Raw genomic sequence first — 20,428 nt, 5'->3', positions numbered from 1 at the left:
AATAATAAATAATAAATATGCTTTATTATGCAGTATATATGCAGCATAATCTCAGGGCGAGGTTCAGCATCGCTGTTCTTCCACCTAAACCCTGAATTAAATAACAAATAACAACAAAAATGTTGCTTATTACTAACTAAACCTATCATTCTGTGATTCTAAATAATATTTTACTATGCATCCAATCCAAAACAAAAATCTAATTATAAAATTAATACAAAAAAAAAAGTGAACAGGGTTTACGAAATTATAACAACTTAAGCAGTAGAATTAGTTTCAAATATAAATATGCTCAAATAAGAATATGCTCGTCCATTAACATATTACGAATTTTGACTTTAAACGTTTTCGGAGAACTATTTACTAACTCGGTTGACAAACAGTTGTAATAACGATACACATTATATGAAAATGACCTTTGAAATAAAGCAGTAGAATGGAGGGGAGGAGAAATTTTTCCACGAAATCTTGTATCAATGTTGTGCACGTCAGTTCTAAATGTAATGGTATTGTATAAGTATGGAGGGCTTTTATAAATAATAATTTTATGAAAAAGACAGAACAGTTGCAGTTCCCTACGGTGATGCATAGAAAGCCAGTTGGCATCTTTTAACTTATGGCTAATATGTTCGTATTTACGTATTCCATAGATAAAACGTAGACATGAATTTTGTACTCTCTGTATTCTAGTAGAGGTAAGTTTATCTGGATAATTGCTAATTTGGGTTGTATATCTAAAGCTATTATCCAACCATAGCCTAAGCTTTTAGCTTTGTCGGAAATACGAATTGTGGAAGAACCGATTTTAATTAAAGGAGTCATATTTAAGTTAGCAACATTATTCTTACTACCAAACAATAGAAACACCGATTTGTGTGGATTCACTTTCAGCTTGAGCTTCCGTGATAATGAATTGAGCAGCGATAGTTCCGAATTAATGATATGAATAGCATTGTGTAGCTCAGACATGTGAAACGAATAATAAATTTGCATATCATCGGCGTATGCATGTACTGAGCACTTAGTCACAGAACTCACAAGTTGAGATGTATATAGCGAATATAGCAGGGGTCCGAGAACCGACCCTTGAGGCACCCCATGCCGGAGAAACAAAGGCTTCGAAGTGGAATCACCTATTACTACTCGTTGCTGTCTATCTGATAAATAGTTTCCAAACAATGCAATTGCATCAGGGCTTAAATTCATACTTCTCAGCTCATTTAAAAGAATTGATTGATCAACCATATCAAACGCTTTGCTATAGTCGATCATAACCAGCAAAGTAACGAGTCCTCTATCTGTTGCAGCTAAAATATCATTTGTTACATTTAATAGTGCAGTGGTACAACTATAACCGGACCTAAATCCAGACTGTTTTACCGGTAACAGATTCATCTCTAATACAAAAGAGTTTAATTGATTAGAAATAATCTTCTCAAATATTTTGGACAAGGTAGGTAAAATACTAATCGGCCGTAAGTCTTTCAACTCTGAGGGGTGTTTAGTTTTTGGCAGCGGTTTTATTAATGCCTCTTTCCAACAATCTGGAAAGACGTTTTTAACAAGACATTCATTAATGATATGTGCCAAATATGGCAAAATAGTAGGGCAGCATAACTTAACCATTTTTAGGTTAATACCATCACAGCCGTATGCCTTCGAATGAATTTTACCTATAACTTGTTCAATAACGTGACATGTTACTGCCTTAAATTCGAACTGAGGTACCCCAAAGTAATTTCGGAAGGAAGTTCAGGGTTCAGTTTTAGAAATGGTAATTCAAAATCCAATGAAAACTGATCATCGTCTGATAATACTTTTGAGATTCCATTTCGCTGAAATGGGAAAGCGGGGAAAATGTAAATGGTCTGTGGCTGCGCATTAATTCACTTTTCAATCACTTGCTCGCCATCTTCACAAAAATGTATCATCATAGGTGGTGAACAACGAAGTCAATCCAACCTCAACATTGTCACCACTCGGAAATTGTAAATTATAATGTTAATATAATTAATGGCACTCCGCGGTAGTGAATGTCTTTTACTACTCGTCTCGCACTTATTATTACATTCCTAAAGTGGAGTGAAAGCTGTCATAGAAATAGTAATTCGTTTAGCGAGCCAGTCTCATAATACCTATACGAGTATTACGTAAAGTAAAATTCGTATAATATACCGTCGTAATATAGCAGGTGTCTCGTTTTCAACAAGATTCGTACTGAAACGGATTTATTCAAACCTTATTACGTTCGTCAGGACGATTTTGTCGTTATTCTTTAACTATAAACGATCATATTCATATGTCGCCAAGAAACTCCATTATATCCTTATCGTGGTCGTCAAGCAATTCCTCAAGCTCGCACAAATCGAAAAAAATCGTAACAGCAATATTGATTAAAACGAATAACGCTTTCACATTCAGTTGGGCGTTGATGTGTAAAGTATCTCACTAATGAAACTAGAGACGTTGTTTAATGTTAATTGATAGTTAAATTTAATTAAGTGATGGTAAGCTTTAAGGGAAACTATCTCAAGTAATATAAGAAACTGTGGTCAGTAGACTTTCCTAGAATTTCTCGCAAGTGCAACCTAATATAATCATGTTGCGACGACTCAAAACGTAATTGTAAAATGCAAAATCTATGGCAAAGTGTACAAGTAATCAATTTCAAGAGGAGCCTCCACACACAGTTCTGTTTTTCCATTTCAATTCCACGTTGTTACTGTGACGTGTTGTGATTATAAAGGTGGGAATTATTGTTTTCCGCTGTGCATTATCGTATTATAATGGATTAATAGCCCAGTCAATTTAGACCAAAAATGGGCAATCAGAGAAACTAAAAATACTAGTTCCAATTTTTTCATGTGTAGGGAGAGGATCCCTGAACAAGAAAAAATAAAGTCCCTCCAAATTCCTGTGCCGCTGAGGGGAAGGGGGGGGGGGGCTTTAAACGACTCAGCGAAAAAGTTCTTCAGTACAAAATGAAAGCTTATTAAATTTGCTACAAGTTTGCTTATATACATTTTTTCGAAAACTGAACCGTTTTATGGTATTAATGTCCTCGTACCCATCGAATACAACTGCACAATTGGAAGAATAGTGATTTATTATATATGAAGCATACTGCTCACAGACGAAAGAGAAAGTGGTCCCAACATTCCACTTGACTCTGTGAAGGAGAAAGCCACCGTCCACTACAGTGTAAATCATTTTGAGGTGCACTGCATCCATGCACACAGGGAAAGCCTCATAGAGAGCAGATTTCCTGAAGCATCTTTCGTGGAATAATGGGGTCTGGAGATAATTCGTACTTCAGCAGGTTCGGGCTATAGGGATGTTAATGCTGTACTGGTTTTATTGTGATGATTTTCCCCTAAAATGACCGAGGGAGGATTTAGTAGCCAAAAATAGACGAAAAACGTGAGTGAAAAACAATTTTGTTTAGAAATTACCACCTTTCCGGAGCCGGTAGCACGAAAACGGTTCAGTTTTTCGTAAAGATGTATATAACCAAACTTGTAGCAATTTTAATAAGCTTTCATTTTGTACTGAAGAACTTTTTCACTGTAACGCACCATTTTCGAGTTAAAAGCGAAAAACTGAAAAATGAGTCGTTTAAAGCCCCCTCCTACCCCTAGCGGCACCGGAATTTGGAGGGACTTTATTTTTTCTTGTTCAGAGAACCTCCCCCTACACATTTCTGAAAAAATTGGAGCTAGTATTTTTAGTTCCCCTGATTTTCCTATTTTGACTGGACTAGTAGCCCAATCTTGGAACTGTTTGAAATTATGGATTCTACAGGCCACATTATATAAGAAAAATTTTTTTCCGGGTCGATCTGAGACAATTTTTCTTTCGGGCCTCAAAAAAAGGCAGTGTATAACCCTTCCTTTTTTACCAAAAATCGACTGCACCAAAATTTCTCGGGAAAACACTTTTTCTTATTAATTTTGGTGCGTAGAATCCAAAACAATCCGTACTTTTTTCGATCAGACTTCTCAATCAAAAGTTATAGACTAGAAACCAAATTCGAAAAAAAATTCAAAGGGCTGTAACTTTTGAACTAGCAGCCCAATCTTGGAATTGTTTGAAATTATGGTTTCTACAGGCCACATTCTATAAGAAAATTTTTTTCCGGGTCGATCTGAGACAATTTTTTTTCTGGGCTCCAAAAAAGGCAGTGTATAACCTTCCTTTTTTACCAAAAATCGACTACACCAAAATTTCTCGGGAAAACAGTTTTTCTTATTAATTTGGGTGCGTAGAATCCAAAACAATTCGTACTTTTTCGATCAGACTTCTCAATCAAAAGTTATAGACTAGAAACCAATTTCGAAAAAAAGTTCAAAGGGCTGTAACTTTTGAACTAGTAGCCCAATCTTGGAACTGTTTGAAATTATGGATTCTACAGGCCACATTCTATAAGAAAATTTTTTTCCGGGTCGATCTGGGACAATTTTTTTTTCGGGGCTCAAAAAAAGGCAGTGTATAACCTTCCTTTTTTACCAAAAATCGACTACACCAAAATTTCTCGGGAAAACACTTTTCTTATTAATTTTGGTGCGTAGAATCCAAAACAATTCGTACTTTTTCGATCAGACTTCTCAATCAAAAGTTATACCTAGACTAGAAACCAATTTCGAAAGAAATTTCAGAGGGCTGTAACTTTTGAACTAGTAGCCCAATCTTGGAACTGTTTGAAATTATGGATTCTACAGGCCACATTCTATAAGAAATTTTTTTCCGGGTCGATCTGAAACAATTTTTTTTCGGGGCTCAAAAAAAGGCAGTGTATAACCTTCCTTTTTTACCAAAAATCGACTACACCAAAATTTCTCGGGAAAACACATTTTCTTATTAATTTGGATGCGTAGAATCCAAATCAATTCGTACTTTTTCGATCAGACTTCTCAATCAAAAGTTATAGACTAGAAACCAATTTCGAAAAAAAATTCAAAGGGCTGTAACTTTTGAACTAGTAGCCCAATCTTGAAACTGTTTGAAATTATGGATTCTACAGGCCACATTCTATAAGAAATTTTTTTTTCCGGGTCGATCTGAGCCAATTTTTTTTTCGGGGCTCAAAAAAAGGCAGTGTACCTATAAGTGATGCGGATTAAGACAGCTATCAAAGGGATCAAGGTTAATGGATTGAATGCGAGTAGGCTAGTTTACGGAACCACTAATCGCTCCAATGTACTTTACCCTAACCTAGATTGCACAAGAAAAGATACAAAAGAGTTAAGGAGCAGAACATAGTGCCATGTGCAATGGCAAATCACTAAACTACCCACCATACCCCTATCCAGCTAGCTTAAACCAAAACAATGTTCAAATTTAGAATTGTAATTATTATCATCGTGGACGTTCAGCTCCTGTCAGAATGAAGAATCTCAATGTTAACTTGAAATTAATAAAATTTGGGCGAATTTACACAAATTTTCATTAGCATCCGACGCACGAAAAGAGAAATCTTTCATGAAAACTATCCGGGTCGAACAATAGGTTCAATTATGATTAAACACATTTAACACAAAGTCTTAATCCGCAAAACATAAAAAAATTGAAACAACCATGCCGGAAGAAAGAAAAGCATTCAGAGCTTGTTTACATATACCACGCAGGCAGACGTTCGACACAATTAAATTAAAAAATCTTAATTAAAAACTGTGCACCAATATTTCTTACTTTTGGCATCTTTGTTTTTAATAGCGGTTATAAAAGCAACGCTCCGTAAATGTTTGTTGTTAATTTGGGTTATTTAATGCAGGTTATCATCTATTTGAGTTCACTGGTCTGGTAGGCGACATTTTATATTTTTTTATAATTTTCTATCTTTGTTTATGAAATTGACTTTTGATTTAACTTCAATGCAGAATCACATATTTGATACCTACCCAATGTTTCGATTGCATGATCTTGGTCCCAATTTAGAATTTATTATATTTTTGATTATTCTTTTAAACACGTGGAAATTATCGAATTGTTTGAAGTTTGAGGTAAGTATGTATATTGAAGAACATGGTCACGAGGGTTGTAAATAATTGTAACCACATTTGAGTTACGACACCCTATGCCGGGGGACTGTTTTCGAAACTCAACTTTAGGGTGGGGAACTCCCGCAATGAGGGTTCATGCTACCTGTCTGGGGGGCGAGACTCTGCTAACACAAAAAGTTTTCGGTTTCGATTTATATGAGTTGCGATTCGTTATTTTTCACATGTTCTGTACCTTAAAACGTTGAGTTCGCCCTCCAAAGCCATGTAATTCACCATCTTGCTTTTAACATCTACCTTTTTTTTTGTTATCTACTTGTACCCCAACCAGTTTCTTTGTTTTGCAACTTACTTTCGACCTGTTTTGCTATCTTGTTTGTGTATGAGATTGATATTTGCAACAAGTTATCTTATAAACATTGATAACAGTTTCACTCTTGTTCATTCGAGATTATTATGATTGTTAAAATAACTGATCAAAATACGAACTATAGGTACTACTACGCCATTATATATTGTTTTATTTTGTGTTTTTTTTTACAACTAACGTAAGAGGGGGCCTGCCTTAGATGTTTGATCACTTTTTTTAGAGTTTACCAGAGTTCTAAAGCATTTTGAATTGAAACCTTTGGACGATGTCAACTGTCATGGATTTAGTGCACCCCCACAATTAGATTCCACATAACCATATAGACTTAAGAATTGCGTTATTGGCTGCTATCGGATCATCGCCGACCTACGTCGTCTGCAAATGAAGCTATCTTGGTAGGGTTAGTTTCTGGTAAGTCTGCAGTGTATATAAGAAAGAGAAGTGGTCCCAAGACGCTACCCTGAGGGAGTCCAGATGCAATAGGAAAAAAATTGGATGCTTCTCAGATGGAAAAAATGCGACGAGCGGAATTTTGTTTTTCCTTTATTAAAAACAAATGCGCCTCTATAGATAATATTTTGGAATTCCATATCCTTACTAAGTATTTGGCACATAACACAATGTATTTTATGACGTAATTCGTAACCAAAGGCCTCTATAACATTTTGCCCTGCCTCAACTTTGCTTCTTGTTGTCTAATTATCGAAATATGAGTAACCGAAGCCATCTTAGGAACAATAATGAGTCGTTTTCTTTAGTGAGCAATATGGGAAAAGGAACCTTTGCGGTTCTTTTTAGATAACAATTACTAGACTATTTATCTTTATATTTTGACTACAATTCCGGTCAAAAGCGTTTTTTTTAGTTGTGGAATTGTAAAACTTTTCGATTATATGGATTTGATTTTTGCAATTCAAAAATTCTGTTGCAATGAAATTGTTTTGTAAAAGGCTTTGCCCAGACTTTTTAGGTAGACACGGAAGTGAATGAACGCGTGTGTTTTAAATTGAAGTTTGTGAATTGCTGCAATAAACTGAGGGACGCTGAACAGGATTAGGGTATTTAATAAACAATTGTTTATTCAATGATTACGGGTAGAGATAAGGTAAGAGAGTAGCTTATAGATAGTTGCAATAACATTAACAAGAGATAGCGTAGTTTAGCATTGCTAAAGTAAATCAAGGTAATCGCTTTTGCTAAAGGTTAGAGGAGAGTATAGAAAGCGAATTAAATAGTGGACGATTTCGGTATGCTCGCCTGGGTTGTTTTTATTTACATATTGAAGAGAGAGCATTTTGAACTGGATGAAAAAGAGAGTAGGTAGATATGTGCTCAGCGAAAAGTGGCAAAAAATTCCCGTTGTGTCCAAAGAGAAAGCAGGCCGTCTTGTGTAAATTTTAATTCATTGGCGTTTGACCCAAAGTTAAATTTATAAATTTTGATCATTAATTTACTTGTCGAATTGTGTGTATGTCTACTGATTTTTGGTTGGCTTTTCGCCTTGAAGGGACAATGACGGGGATGGTAGATAACTGTAACCGAATCAGTTACGACACCTAATGCCGGGACTGATCTCGAATCTCAACTGTAGGCTTGGATACCCCGGACGAGGGACCAGTTACCTATTCCAGGAGTGGACTTTTGCTAACAAAGACTCTTCGGTTTCGAACCTTTATGCGATATCAGTTGCGATCCACATATAGTTTGGTATTAACGTTGCATTTATCCTCTAAGTCCATGTAACTTTAAATGCCGTTTTTAACAAATGATGATTTTATTGTGCCAAAGATGAGTCACATCCTGTACTCTTCACTCTAGCCCAGAATTTTGTTTATCTGATTACCTAGACTATTGTTCCCTAACCTTGTTTTTAACCTTGCCTCATGCCGGCAACCAACTTTGTGTATTTTTTACGGTTACTTTAGTTAGTAACATTAAGTAATACCTAGACAAAGTTTTGGCCATTTCGGTGTTTTATTTTGCGTTCCTTTCCTACTGTACTTAACGTTGTTTACAACTAACGTAAGTGGGCTCTGTCTTAGACTTTCGATCACGTGCCACTTTTCCATTTTAAATTTAAGCGGGATCCGGTTAGCTTTTGGAGGGAATAGCATTTTTAGACGTTGCCGCTTTGATTTGATTTCCACGTGAAGTTATCGTAGAGCCTGGGGATTACGTACATTACAAATGGAAAAAGGACAAGAGAGAGAAGGCACGGGGCAATGGTTGAAAGAAAAACTTACACGTAAAAGAGACGAAAACGACTAAAATAGAGGGGAATAATTGCGGAACTAACATGGAAAATGGAGAGGAAAGTTATGAGAGATAAGGCGAAGTTAAAGAGAAACAAGATGTAGGTACATAGACGACGAGTTGGTTTATGAAGAAAGAAGGGTACAGAGAGAGATTATAGAGGAGGGAGAAAGGGGGAAGGACAAGCAAGTAAGGTGGGGGAAAAGGTGAAGTTTGGAAGGAGATTTTAGCAGTAAAAAACAAGGCAGAGGGGGATGGAAGGAGACAAAAACGACCAACAGGAGAAAGGAACAAAACGGAATGAAAACGATGAGTATCACGAAGATGATGTTCTGGAATGTGGCCAAGATGTACAATTCTGGGAGTTTGTAAGAGGAAATAAGAATAGTGGATAGTGGAATCATGAATGAAAACCTGGGAGAAAATAAAGAATAGAATACCAAGGAAATGCATATAGTGCGAATGCGGATAACATACAGAGAAGATCAAAAGGAGGCATATTAACAATTAAAGGGGAGGAAGGCATGCAGAAAAGACGAGTGGAGAGGAAGATAATGAGAGTGATACCTCTATATAACACAGAAGAAAAGAAAGGGAGAAAAATATAAAATAGACAATACTTTAGGGGTCCCCGAGCCTGCACTGCAACTGTGAAATGCGCTATACTTATAGCACAGCTTATAGGCAGTTGGCAACTCTTGGCAAAAGTACAGTGACTTTATGCGAGACAGGGCGGCGGCAACAATAGAATGTCTAACTGCCCTTTCACAATCATGTTAATGTTAATGGTAATGGTAACGTAATGTTAGAATGTTAAACTCCAGATAATGGCATTACAAGCAAAGCGTTCACAATGATGGTAATGGTAATGTTAACGTAAGATGGTAATGTTAAGGTCCAGAAATTTTCTGGATCTACTAACATCGGCGTTAACAGCCTCCAATAGAATTGCAGCTACGGTAAAATGCAGCGCATGCGCATGTGTTGACTGCTGACCGCGTGAACTGTCACCCATCGCGTCATATTTATTTAAGCTCTGCAGTTCGTTTGAGTTTCTCGTTTGCCTTGTTGTTTTCGTGTGCAATTGCTGGTTTTTGTTATTTGCTGTTGCGTTCGGTGCAATGATGGTTGTTGACGTCTCGTTACTGTTGGAGTTAATACAACAATACCCATTCCTCTACGATAAACAACGCAGCGATTTTAAAGACATAAAGAAAAAGAACAACGCCTGGATTGAAATTGCTGAAACCCTTAACTGTAATGCTAAACTTGAATTAAAGGTTATATTTTTACGGCCCGTCAAACAACCACAGATCAAATCAAAGAATTTAAACAGACAATTTATTTTTCGTTGCGCCCTCCAGCGCCACCATAAAACACTGTCACTTTTGAGTGGGGGAACTTCCTCTACCATCAACATTAACAGTATTGTGAACAGCGTTACCATTACCATTACCATTACCTCTTAACATTACCATTAACATTAACATGATTGTGAAAGGGCAGTAATTTTTGATCAGCGGTCATGTTGCATCGAGTTTCTGCTACATGTAATTGTTTTTGTGTATTGCCTGTTGCCTACAGTACAATTGGATTGATACCCGATGATTTTTAATTTGAATGTTCGATGCAACATGGCGGCTGGGTGGAGCTTTGAGTCGCAATTGTCTCGTATAAAGTCGCTGTAGGGAAAAATTACAAGCAGAGCCATCTAACTTTCATGTCGAACGACAAAAACAAATAAAATATTACGTCCACATAAAATAACTCCAAGAAAAAACCTTCATTGGACAAAAAGAACCTGGAATAGCACAAATATAAGGAATGACAAATCAACTACGACAACAAACTGCAAAAAAATTACACAAATCAAACAAAAATCAGGTATCGAATCAAATGCCTTTATAGTTATTAATGATACTAGTTCAATATGAATACTATAATGAAACGCGTGTAACGAGTATAGAAGAGAGAAGAAAGGAAATGCAAATTATGTGGAGAGAAAGATATTCATCATTTAGTATGGGAATGTAAACAAGTAGAAAGAACAAGGCAAAGCAGGAGAGAAATACTTGACGAGGGGGAAAGAAGAGAAAAATGGATGAAGGAGATAATAGGAAAAAGGGAAGAAATGCAGAAAGTATGATTTGCCAAATGGCGTAAATAAAATATCTATCTATATAGGGCTTTAGCGAATCTCGGCCTTAAATAAATTATTAACGATCCTCGAGATCGTTTATAATTTCGTATTGCTGTCTGTCTGTCCGTGTGCACGATAACTTTGTGTATAAACGTCCGATCGCGCTTTGAAATTTGATACACATGTTCTTCAGGATATAAGAAAGGTCTCTATTGTTTTTCGGCTACGTAGACTAACGGACCAAAAGGTTACAGCCCAAAGCTGCCCAAACGTCCCAAAAAGGACTTCTTTTATAACTCATGTTACAAAGAACATATGAATGTCCGGTTTTATGTGTTAGTAAATATTCCTTAAACCTCAGAAGACTAAGCAGATTCAAAAAAAAATATTGCGCATGCGCATTCTTACTTTTGTATTTGCGCAATCCCAATTTTTTTATTTGTTAAGATATTTATATGAAATAGTAGACACTTCGAATAAAAATACTCATTTTGTACTCATTTGTACCGTAAGCAAAAAATTTTGTACCATTACCTTTTAACCGCCACTATCAAATTAATTTTGGAGGTGTAACTTAACGGTACAACCCCGAGTATACAATCTCATGCAAATTTTCGCGCCATAATTTTGTACTCATTTTGTACTAATTTGTACTGTAAGTAACTAATTTTCTACCAGTACTTTTTGACAGCTAGGATCAAATATATGTTAACGTTACTATCTCGTATATGTACCTACATTCATAAAATTCTTGTCCCTTGATTTTGTACTCATTTTGCATTAAATTTGTACCACTGAGTTCCATCCACTAGTATCTAATCTATATTGGGGTCACAATTTTGTTCCATGATTATGCACTAATATAATGTATCGTTATAAGGAAATTATTTTGACGTACATTATTTTGTCCCTTTTTTCAATTTTTCTTAGGTACTCGTAGTAGTATTATAACTCTGAATCCGTCCGTGTTGGGGGTTGGGATCTCAGCACGTAGAACGTTGCGGATATGTTTTAGCGACTTTTTTAAGAATTAAAAAAAATGTGCAATTGTTTGCGTTTTGTCCGTCCGTCCGTCCGGGCCCACTTCTGCCGTTTTGAACTACTTACTTTAAACTACGACGGCCATTAAATTTTAGTGTCTTAAAGGGAGGGCTCCCAATGAATTATTTCCTGAGATGCTGTTTTTGAAAGTGAAATGTGCATCACTGTTACATAGGGCAACCAATTGGTGTAAGATTTTTCATACGCATTCCATTAGTGGTGCCAAGTAAAACTTTTGAAAATGTGTGTGTGGGGGGGGGGGGTAAACACCACGTTCTACCCTTCATTGTATTCCAACGAAAGGTCTCATCGAAATAAATTGGTTTGTACAAACTATAACTTTCCTGCTCGACTCTTTTTTGAAGTGCTTCCGTGCTTGATGATTTCCCTAGCCAGTTTGCCGATCAAAAATGCTTCAGTGGTATCCACATAGCTTTTATATAGGTCGCTGTCGCAATACGCTGAACAGGTAATCTGAAGAAGTGCAGTATTACTCTTTCGCCGTTCACATTTAGGGGAGGAAGTGAATCCTTGTTGCCGTTTTTTAACAACCCAATTGGTAACACAGGTTTTAACTGGCTCAAGTCCTTTCTTAACCATTCCGAATTTTGTGTTAAATACGATTTATATTTCCCACTTTGTACCTCTGCCAACCCCCGCCAGTTTTCTACTTCCATCATGTCACATGCTTCTTCTTCGAACTGAATTATCTACCTCGGGATTTTCACTTTCGTTTTCCTTTTCATCACCACCAGGAAAGTGTAAAATGAAAATTAAAAGCAGGCATGTAATACGTATTAATTTTTTTCGAAAATGTGACCATTTCTTCAATAGAGTCTTTGTTCCGTCTTGGTAGAATATGTGTTTTTTTGTCCATATTCACATAGGCAATAATTTACCCCAATAAAGCTGTCAAACGGCTTATAGGGTAAGTTAACCATCCGTGTCTTATCAAGTCACGCTGATATTAATTAATATTCAATCATCAGTCAATGCGAATAGCCCAATAAAAGTAAAACCTTTTTTCTAAGGGTTGTATATGTATTTTTTTACACTTTGGGGGCAGATTTCACCCTATGAGGTGGCTCAGTAAGTGAATGCTAATTTTTTGAAGATACTAAGGCTAAATTCAAATGTGAAATTCTTTTGCAAAAGGTGGCAGCAATTTTTTATTGTTTTATGTTGTTCCTTTCGAATAGAGAGGGATCTAAGATGAATGTTAGTTTAGCTGCTGGAAAATGGCTGCTATGCGAGAGTACATTCGCAAATTTGTTTTTTATGGTAAACGAGCCACTGGTCGTTCGTTCGTTTTCGGCATTTTGGCTGCTATATTTTGACTGCTTATTTCACACGAGTGTTTTACCGATTTATTAAACACTGGACATTAACCAATACATTTCTTTAAACCAGAATTTAACTTCCGAAGTTATGACGCAATGACCAACTGAGCCCAAATGTTAAAATAGGTAGTAAAAAATACCATCGTACCTTATTTTGTTGCTCACGATTCCGATTACACTTCTCGCAGTTCCAATTTCAAATGTGTACCTACACACAAATTAAATAACGTATTATGATCAATACCTATTTAAAATTCAAAGATAAATAAATAAAAATGTTTCAAAACCCACTCGTGATGAGTAACGGGCAAATGTAGACCATATATTAGCAGCTATCAATAAACGAACACCCAAAGTCTCTATCTGGACCAGGGGCCGAGATTTCAATGGAACAGACAGACAGATAGACAGACAGACAGGCGACGGAAAATCGAGGACATAAACGTTACCTCAACTTCGTTAAACGCTACAAATACCAAATGAGAAAATCGAGAGTAGGTACATAGGTACTGAAGATGCAAAGTAACAATTGAGTCTGTATAACAAAAGTTTTATACCAATTTACACTGAAAATAAATACCCTCGTAAATAGCTAAATACCTATATTAGATACATCATCTTTATAGTCCATTGGAAAACGTGTGTTACGCATTATCTACGTAATTAACTGTTTGCCTGTCTGTCTGTCTGTCTATTTGTCTGTCTGTTGCAACCACAACATATATATGTCGTAGCCACATTGTAAATTTCGCCGTTTTATAAAACGGTAAAGTTGTGGTACAAAACTAGTTGCTTTCGGCACAAATTAGTACAAAATGAGTACAAAACTATGGCATGGAAATTTGTATGAATTTGTACATTCGGGGTTGTACCGTTAAGTTGCACCTCCAAAATTAATTTGATAGTAACGGTTAAAAGCTAATTTCTTTGTTACTGTACAAATTAGTACAAAATGAGTACAAAATTATGGCACACAACATTTTAAGAATCTGTATACTTGAGGGCGTAGCATTAAGTTGCAACCTCAATGTAGATTTAGTCCTAGTTGTTAAAAGGTAGTGGTACAAAATTTCTTATTTACGATGCAAATTAGTACAAAATGAGTACAAAATTCTGGCACAAAAATTTTTAAGGATGTGAATACTTGGGGTTGTGGCATTAAATTGCAACCCCAATGTAGATTTGGTCCTAACGATTAAAATGTAGTGGTACAAAATTTGGTATCCGCGGTACAAATAAGTACAAAATAACAGTATTAATAGATTTGCTAATCTTTTTAGTGGGGGTTGCAACTTAAGGCTCCTGTGAAGATCTCGAGGATCGTTCAGTATTCAGTTGTATCTGATTTTTCTTTTTCAAGACATCAACAATCCCCGCATGCATAAAATAATTCTTTTAAAAACTAGTGAACTTGAGGGCATTTAATTTTTGCATTGAATGCATTTTTTCGCATGCATTCCAAATGTTATCTACCATTTGTCAATAGCTAGGGACTATTACCTAAAATCCAAGCCTAACGGTTTTATGTACCATAAGATATCCCCTACAGTGGTTGAGTACGAGCATCCTTCTCGAAACATTTTTATCATTGACTGATGGTTAATGTAGGTGTGCGCAATACGCCAATACCTACCTGTTGATCGCGCAAATTAAGGGCAGTAATAAGTTACCATATTTTTCGCATATAAATCAACCCTTACAACGACCTAAGTAATGCTTTCATATAGGCACCTATATTAACAATAGAAACGGAATGAAAATTTAAGGAGTCGAGAGAAAACGTTTTCATGTAGAGGGTGGGAGAGGAAAATCAATAAAGGCAAGCCATGAATGAACAGTTCCAAGATGGTTGACATTTGACAGGGTTTTCAAAATAGCACTAAAATTCAACGTAAGTAGCAAGCAAGCAACGTCTAGCATTTAAAAAAATGACGCTCCAAACATAATGGCAACTTTCAATCGCTCGCCAAACGACATACCTAAGTGGAAACTGGCAAGGGAAGGTATACAACTGCTAATAAACAACAAGGCAAGCGATGCGGAAGCTTTATTTAAAGAATACCCCGATTCCATTCACCTTTACGCTGGTTACTCGTTCGCAATTTTTATGGTAAGTACGCATTACTTGAAGCAATTTAATTGTATGTTTCGCAACCCTCAGGATGCGATTACGACACTGGAAGATGACAAATTGACGACGGCTTTAAGTGCGTTAAAAGAAACTGAACGTCGGTGTTACTCGGATAATGGCTGGATGAAGGTGATGAAATCGAAAGTATTTGGGGCCGAAACCTCGTTATCTGATACCGAATACCTCGAACATCAAATCATACTGGCGGATGCTCAAGTATGCATGGCAATTTTGATATTTCTACAGCAGGACGTGTCGGGAATGTTTAAGGGGGGTTGGATTTTGAGGAAATCTTGGAAGATATACCAACATACGTATAACACCATTCGATCTTTGTACAAGGAGATCGTTGGCGAGCTTCCAGGTAAAAGCTTGTTTGTGCTCCATTAAATTTACGTAGACTTGTAGATGCGGCAACACAAAATATAGCCCCCTTAAATGAACGTGATGAAGAGGAAGATGTAGAAAATGTAGAGAAGCAGTGGGAATATCTATACCAGGGAGCCCCTCCTCAATCACCACCGTCCAATGGGTATTTACCATCCCGTCCTTTTTCTTTACAAAAAATGTCACGCTCTTACACGACCGATAATAGTTTGTCTAGTTACGCCACTAATGTTAACAATAACAGCAAAAGCTCAAGTAGGTGTAACTCCAGTGATTGTTTAAAAAATAATTGTTACGATATTAGTAGTAAAGTTCATTTAAGTAACGGGTACCATGCCAAAGGTTCGCTTAAAAAGTCATTTACTGTCGGTCTCGGCGACACCCTTTCCAAACCACTCTCCTTCAACGGCCTTTCGTATTTCACTTCACTCAACTTCTTCTCCTCAGAAAAACAGTAAGCCTTCAACGCGGAAAATGTAAGTTTGATGTGCAACTAATTTTTAGGAAACCGTGCGACATTGACAAGGAAACGATAACGCGACTTATGGGAGCGATATCGTTCGGATACGGACTTTTTCACTTGGGAGTATCTCTGCTTCCACCTTCGCTGCTGAGAGTGACCAGTTTCTTGGGATTTGGCGGCAATCGCAATTTGGGCATCAGTAATTTAATGTACTCGAGGGAAGGTTCGGATATGCACGCGCCACTAGCGACGTGCGTACGCAAAATTGTAATGGACAATCGCCTTTAATCAAAACGGTCGATTTTAGATTGGCGCTTTTGTGGTATCATACCATCGTAAGGCCGTTTTACGCGTTGGATGGTAGTAATGTGAGAGCCGGGGTTGAAGCAGCCATGCAGCTTTTGGACGAATCGCAAAAGGAATACAGAGACTCAGCTCTATTTCTTTTTTTTCTAGGAAGAATCCATAGACTAAACGTAAGAGGTACTTCCACCATGGTGTTGGGTGATATCCATTGTTACAACATTGTGGTGGAAGGATTTGTGTATACCTACAAGCGTATATCTTTTTAGTCTAACATTCCCGAAGCGTTAAATGCGTTTCAAGCGTCAGTCGAGAATTCCATCCAAAGGGAGATAAAAATGCTCTCGCTGCACGAGGTTGGTTGGTGCTACTTGATACAGCTCGATTACCGGTCGGCCGAACTCACGTTTGAAAAACTGAGAGTTGCAAGTAGATGGTCACGTGAATTTTACACTTACCTTTCTATTATCTGCGCGGGTGCGTGTAATAGTATCAAAAATGTAAATACACTAAGTCAAATGAAAACTGTATACGAAAACTCTCCAAAACTCAACCAGCTAGGGATGTTTCTTTCGAAAAGGTTCGCCTTGTGCCCCACTGCTGACAAAACGAAACTTAACGATAGAACGTTTTGGATATTCCTCATCTATGACATACTGTACTTGTGGAATGCATTGCCCAGTTGCACCTTTGACAATATTCGCCGAATAATCTCAGGTACATAACCGCTTTCGACGCTTTTATTAGCTTTCACTATCAACAGATTGTGAAAATGTCACCGTCGAACCCATGCTGGGCCTTGCGCTGCTCATTCGAGGCACCTGTCACTGCATCCTGAAAGAGTACGAGGTTGGGATCGAGTGTCTACGGCAGTGTTTGGAAATTCGAAAGGAGCTACCCCACAACGCCGATGACGCTCACGTCTCGGCCTTCGCGCAGTACGAGCTGGGGCACATTTTAATGAAGAAGCTGGGGGTAACGCATCTAAGATGTAATAATTATTGACTAAGTTTCATATTTTTAGAAAAAGAAAGAAGGAAAGGCGATGCTAGCTGACGTCGAGCGTTACAAGGATTACGATTTCGAGCAAAGGCTGAATGTACGTGTCCATTCGCTGATTAAACTCAGTTAGGATCGTAATTCGTCGATAAATTTGAATATTTTTGCACAAAATTTACTAGAAACAAATTATTCCCTAGAACCACAATAATTGTAATGTTACTTATAGTGCAGATGAGATGGGAAAGACGAATAGGTTGTCGTCATTGTTGCTTTTTCATATTTTAAGAAAGTTGCGTCCAATAAAAATAGAAATAAACGAAAAGCATTTTTTGTGACAACCCTCATCTCTCGTCCTCACAGGTTTTCTACAGTCCCCTAGGAAAACCAAGCAATAACAACTCAAAATGAAGAGTCAATGCATGATAAAAGCGCATTTTTGGTAATGCAGATCAGTATTTTATATTAGCAAATTTTAAAATTATCGATCTCACGAGTAATCTAACTCAAAATAGACTAGAGCCTGCACATCTACACTATAACAGAAAGCTTTTAGTGAAAATTTAAAGTCTCTAGCAATTGTAATTGCTGAGATCTCATCCGGACAGCCAGCCAGCCAGCCATAACCAATATAATAGCATATTTTTTCCAAAAATCCGTTAAAAAGTCATGGAGAATACAGAGGAAGAAAATTGAAGCAGATTAGTTCAAGACCTACAACAAGTTATGAGATACAATGAAGGAGCAATACAGAGCCGGGGTAAATCGATCGATAAATTTCGGAGGGGGTAGATCAACAAACTGAAAAAGTCAATATCTGGCAGAAAGGAGTAGAAGAGTTAGAAGAAAATTCAGTTAAAGCACCTAAGTCAAACTCTCAGAAGAAACGAGCGATATTTTAGAAAAGCAATACATATTTGAATATGCAAAAGGACTCATTTTTACTACAAGATATGAATAAAAAATTAGAAGAATTAAAAAACAAAGAAGATCAGGTTAAGTTGCAAGAAGAAAGAAATGGCTGACATTCAAGAGAAGTTAGAATAGGCCGAACAGAAATCACAGGCCCTGAATCGGATGTAAGTCTAGTGGAACCTTGCCAAGTCTAGAATATATTACAGTCATGCTATTTATTAGGAAGTAGACATAGGGATTTACGTGTATTGGTTTTCCCTATGTCTACTTTTAAATGACAAAATCCTTCTGACAGTCAGAATTTGATCTTTATTTGTTTTAAGAAATTATTTTGATTGCGTAAAATTAGGCGCCCTTAAGAAGAGATTTATATTATATTATTAAATCCCTATGTCTACTTCTTAATAAATAGCACTGTATAAGGTAGTACTTTGAGAAAAGTTTTAAGAATAAGAATCAATTCAAAGAGAACCAAGTAAAGGAATGAGGAAAAGGAACCAAAGAGATTGGAAAAAGAGAAAGAAAAAGATACATAATAGCAGAAAAACGCAATAGTACTAAACTAAAATATTTTTCGCTATGTTTTGTAAATAATTTTGAATTCAACCCGCACGGTTCTAAGGGAGGTATTGCGTGGGGGTCGAAAGTACCCCTTTTTTGACGTTTGACGTACTTAGAATCTGGAATCAAACAAAATTTCGATTATGTCGGTCTCTTCGATCTACTGACTCTATTTTCGGCTAAACGGCTGAACCTATTCGAACCAAATTTGGTATATCTGTTATTATTATTATTCCTCTCTTGTTTTGGGCCCTCAACAGGCATGCGCCCAATTACAGAGTGACCCGCATAATGCTATTTAGAGGTGCCTCTGCAGAAGGTCTTAAGTTGGTCTATACTATTCCGGTATTTACCTTACGAATTAGGAAAACTGCAGGAAAACCTAATTCGGAGTAGCAGGTAGAATGCTCGGAACTGGTCTAAGGTAATTTCCATCTCCGCCACAGATGAAAAATTCACCTCAACCCAGGTTCGAACACCCGACCTTCGGATTCATAACCCAATGCTCTAACCACTGAGCCATGAATCCTTGAATCCTTTTGACGCAGGTTAGAACAATAGGAGTCCGAAAGCTTGACCAGGTGCCAGTACCAGCGTTAGCTTCTGGAAAAGGTGAGGTATTAAAAGGGTTGGCGAAATTTGAGACCTACGGTCACAAAGCACCGCATAAGCTTACTGGAGAGCAGGAGAATCTCGGTAAAAGGTTTTGCAACTAAAAAGAAGGTCGAGCATCAAAAAAAGTGTCTCTCACGAGCACTGACAGGTCGCTTTCTATATCCAAGGCTGGTAATGTTTGGGAATATGAGAAATCGAAGGGCACCAAACGGGAAGTGCTTATTGAGATAATCGGAAAGTAGGTGGCGACATTCTCACAGTAAGACTACTATAATAGTTTTCAATCATTAAGTACCTAAAGTTATATACACAAATTATCATAACATGGCATTGCTTACAAATCCTACAAAAGATGAAATTCTGGAAGATTTAGTACCACCGGAAGACAACATACCCTACAGCATAGAGAGAAAATGGACGTAACCAGACTGGCAAAGCTTAGAGTTGGGAGACGTCTAGTGTTTTGTTAAAGAAGGGTATACCCAACCAAGAAGCCTCTGACTATTAAGGTAAGTTCATAGCTCTCCGTTCATACGTTTCCGTTTGTCCGTTAGCCAATCAGAAGACAGCAAATTTTTAAATCGTACGTCGTCCGTTTACGACGGAAAAGTTTGTTGAAGTTGAACATTTACGTTTCCGTTGGTCCGTTTTTAACAAGAGTGAGGTTATGTTTGGTATGTTAACAGCGTTCGCCTATTCGTTCTTCACGGTAATAATCAGATAGCAATGTGTTCTTACTTTCGTACCATTTTCACATACTGAAAATCACGAAGGGTACAGTACAAAATAAAATTTAGGTTATGGTTATACTTGCAAATGTACAATGTGGACGGATTGCTATGAACCTTAACAAAACGTACTATCCGTTTGACGGATCAACGCAACGGATGAACGGAGAGCTATGAACCCACCTT

At 37.1% G+C, this 20,428-nt stretch overlaps 1 protein-coding gene across 2 annotated transcripts; it reads left to right on the top strand.

Moving 5' to 3' along the window:
• The first annotated feature begins 14,796 nt into the window (after positions 1-14,796).
• Positions 14,797-17,748, top strand: LOC116179789 (tetratricopeptide repeat protein 39C-like). 2 transcript variants are annotated; one of them, XM_031499630.1, is made up of 8 exons: positions 14,797-15,250; positions 15,302-15,635; positions 15,680-16,112; positions 16,163-16,372; positions 16,429-16,597; positions 16,694-17,141; positions 17,188-17,399; positions 17,449-17,748. In XM_031499630.1, the coding sequence occupies exons 1-8, from the start codon at positions 15,086-15,088 to the stop codon at positions 17,554-17,556; spliced, it is 2,079 nt and encodes a 692-aa protein (XP_031355490.1). In that variant the 5' UTR covers positions 14,797-15,085; the 3' UTR covers positions 17,557-17,748. The 2 variants fall into 2 exon arrangements, with proteins under 2 accessions (XP_031355490.1, XP_031355491.1); XM_031499631.1 differs by having other exon boundaries at positions 14,798-15,250; positions 15,680-15,803.
• The last annotated feature ends 2,680 nt before the right edge of the window (positions 17,749-20,428 follow it).

Source organism: Photinus pyralis, unplaced genomic scaffold (assembly GCF_008802855.1).
Source record: "Photinus pyralis isolate 1611_PpyrPB1 unplaced genomic scaffold, Ppyr1.3 Ppyr1.4_LG8, whole genome shotgun sequence".
NCBI lineage: Eukaryota > Metazoa > Arthropoda > Insecta > Coleoptera > Lampyridae > Photinus > Photinus pyralis.
This window is presented reverse-complemented; position numbering and strand designations above follow the sequence as displayed.

Bases quoted from the DNA above. Each gene is read 5' to 3' on its own strand.
- LOC116179789 (XM_031499630.1), top strand. From the start codon at position 15,086: ATGGCAACTTTCAATCGCTCGCCAAACGACATACCTAAGTGGAAACTG. The intron at 15,251-15,301 runs GTAAGTACGCAT...CGCAACCCTCAG, and splicing joins ACTCGTTCGCAATTTTTATG to GATGCGATTACGACACTGGA. The intron at 17,142-17,187 runs GTACATAACCGC...CACTATCAACAG, and splicing joins TATTCGCCGAATAATCTCAG to ATTGTGAAAATGTCACCGTC.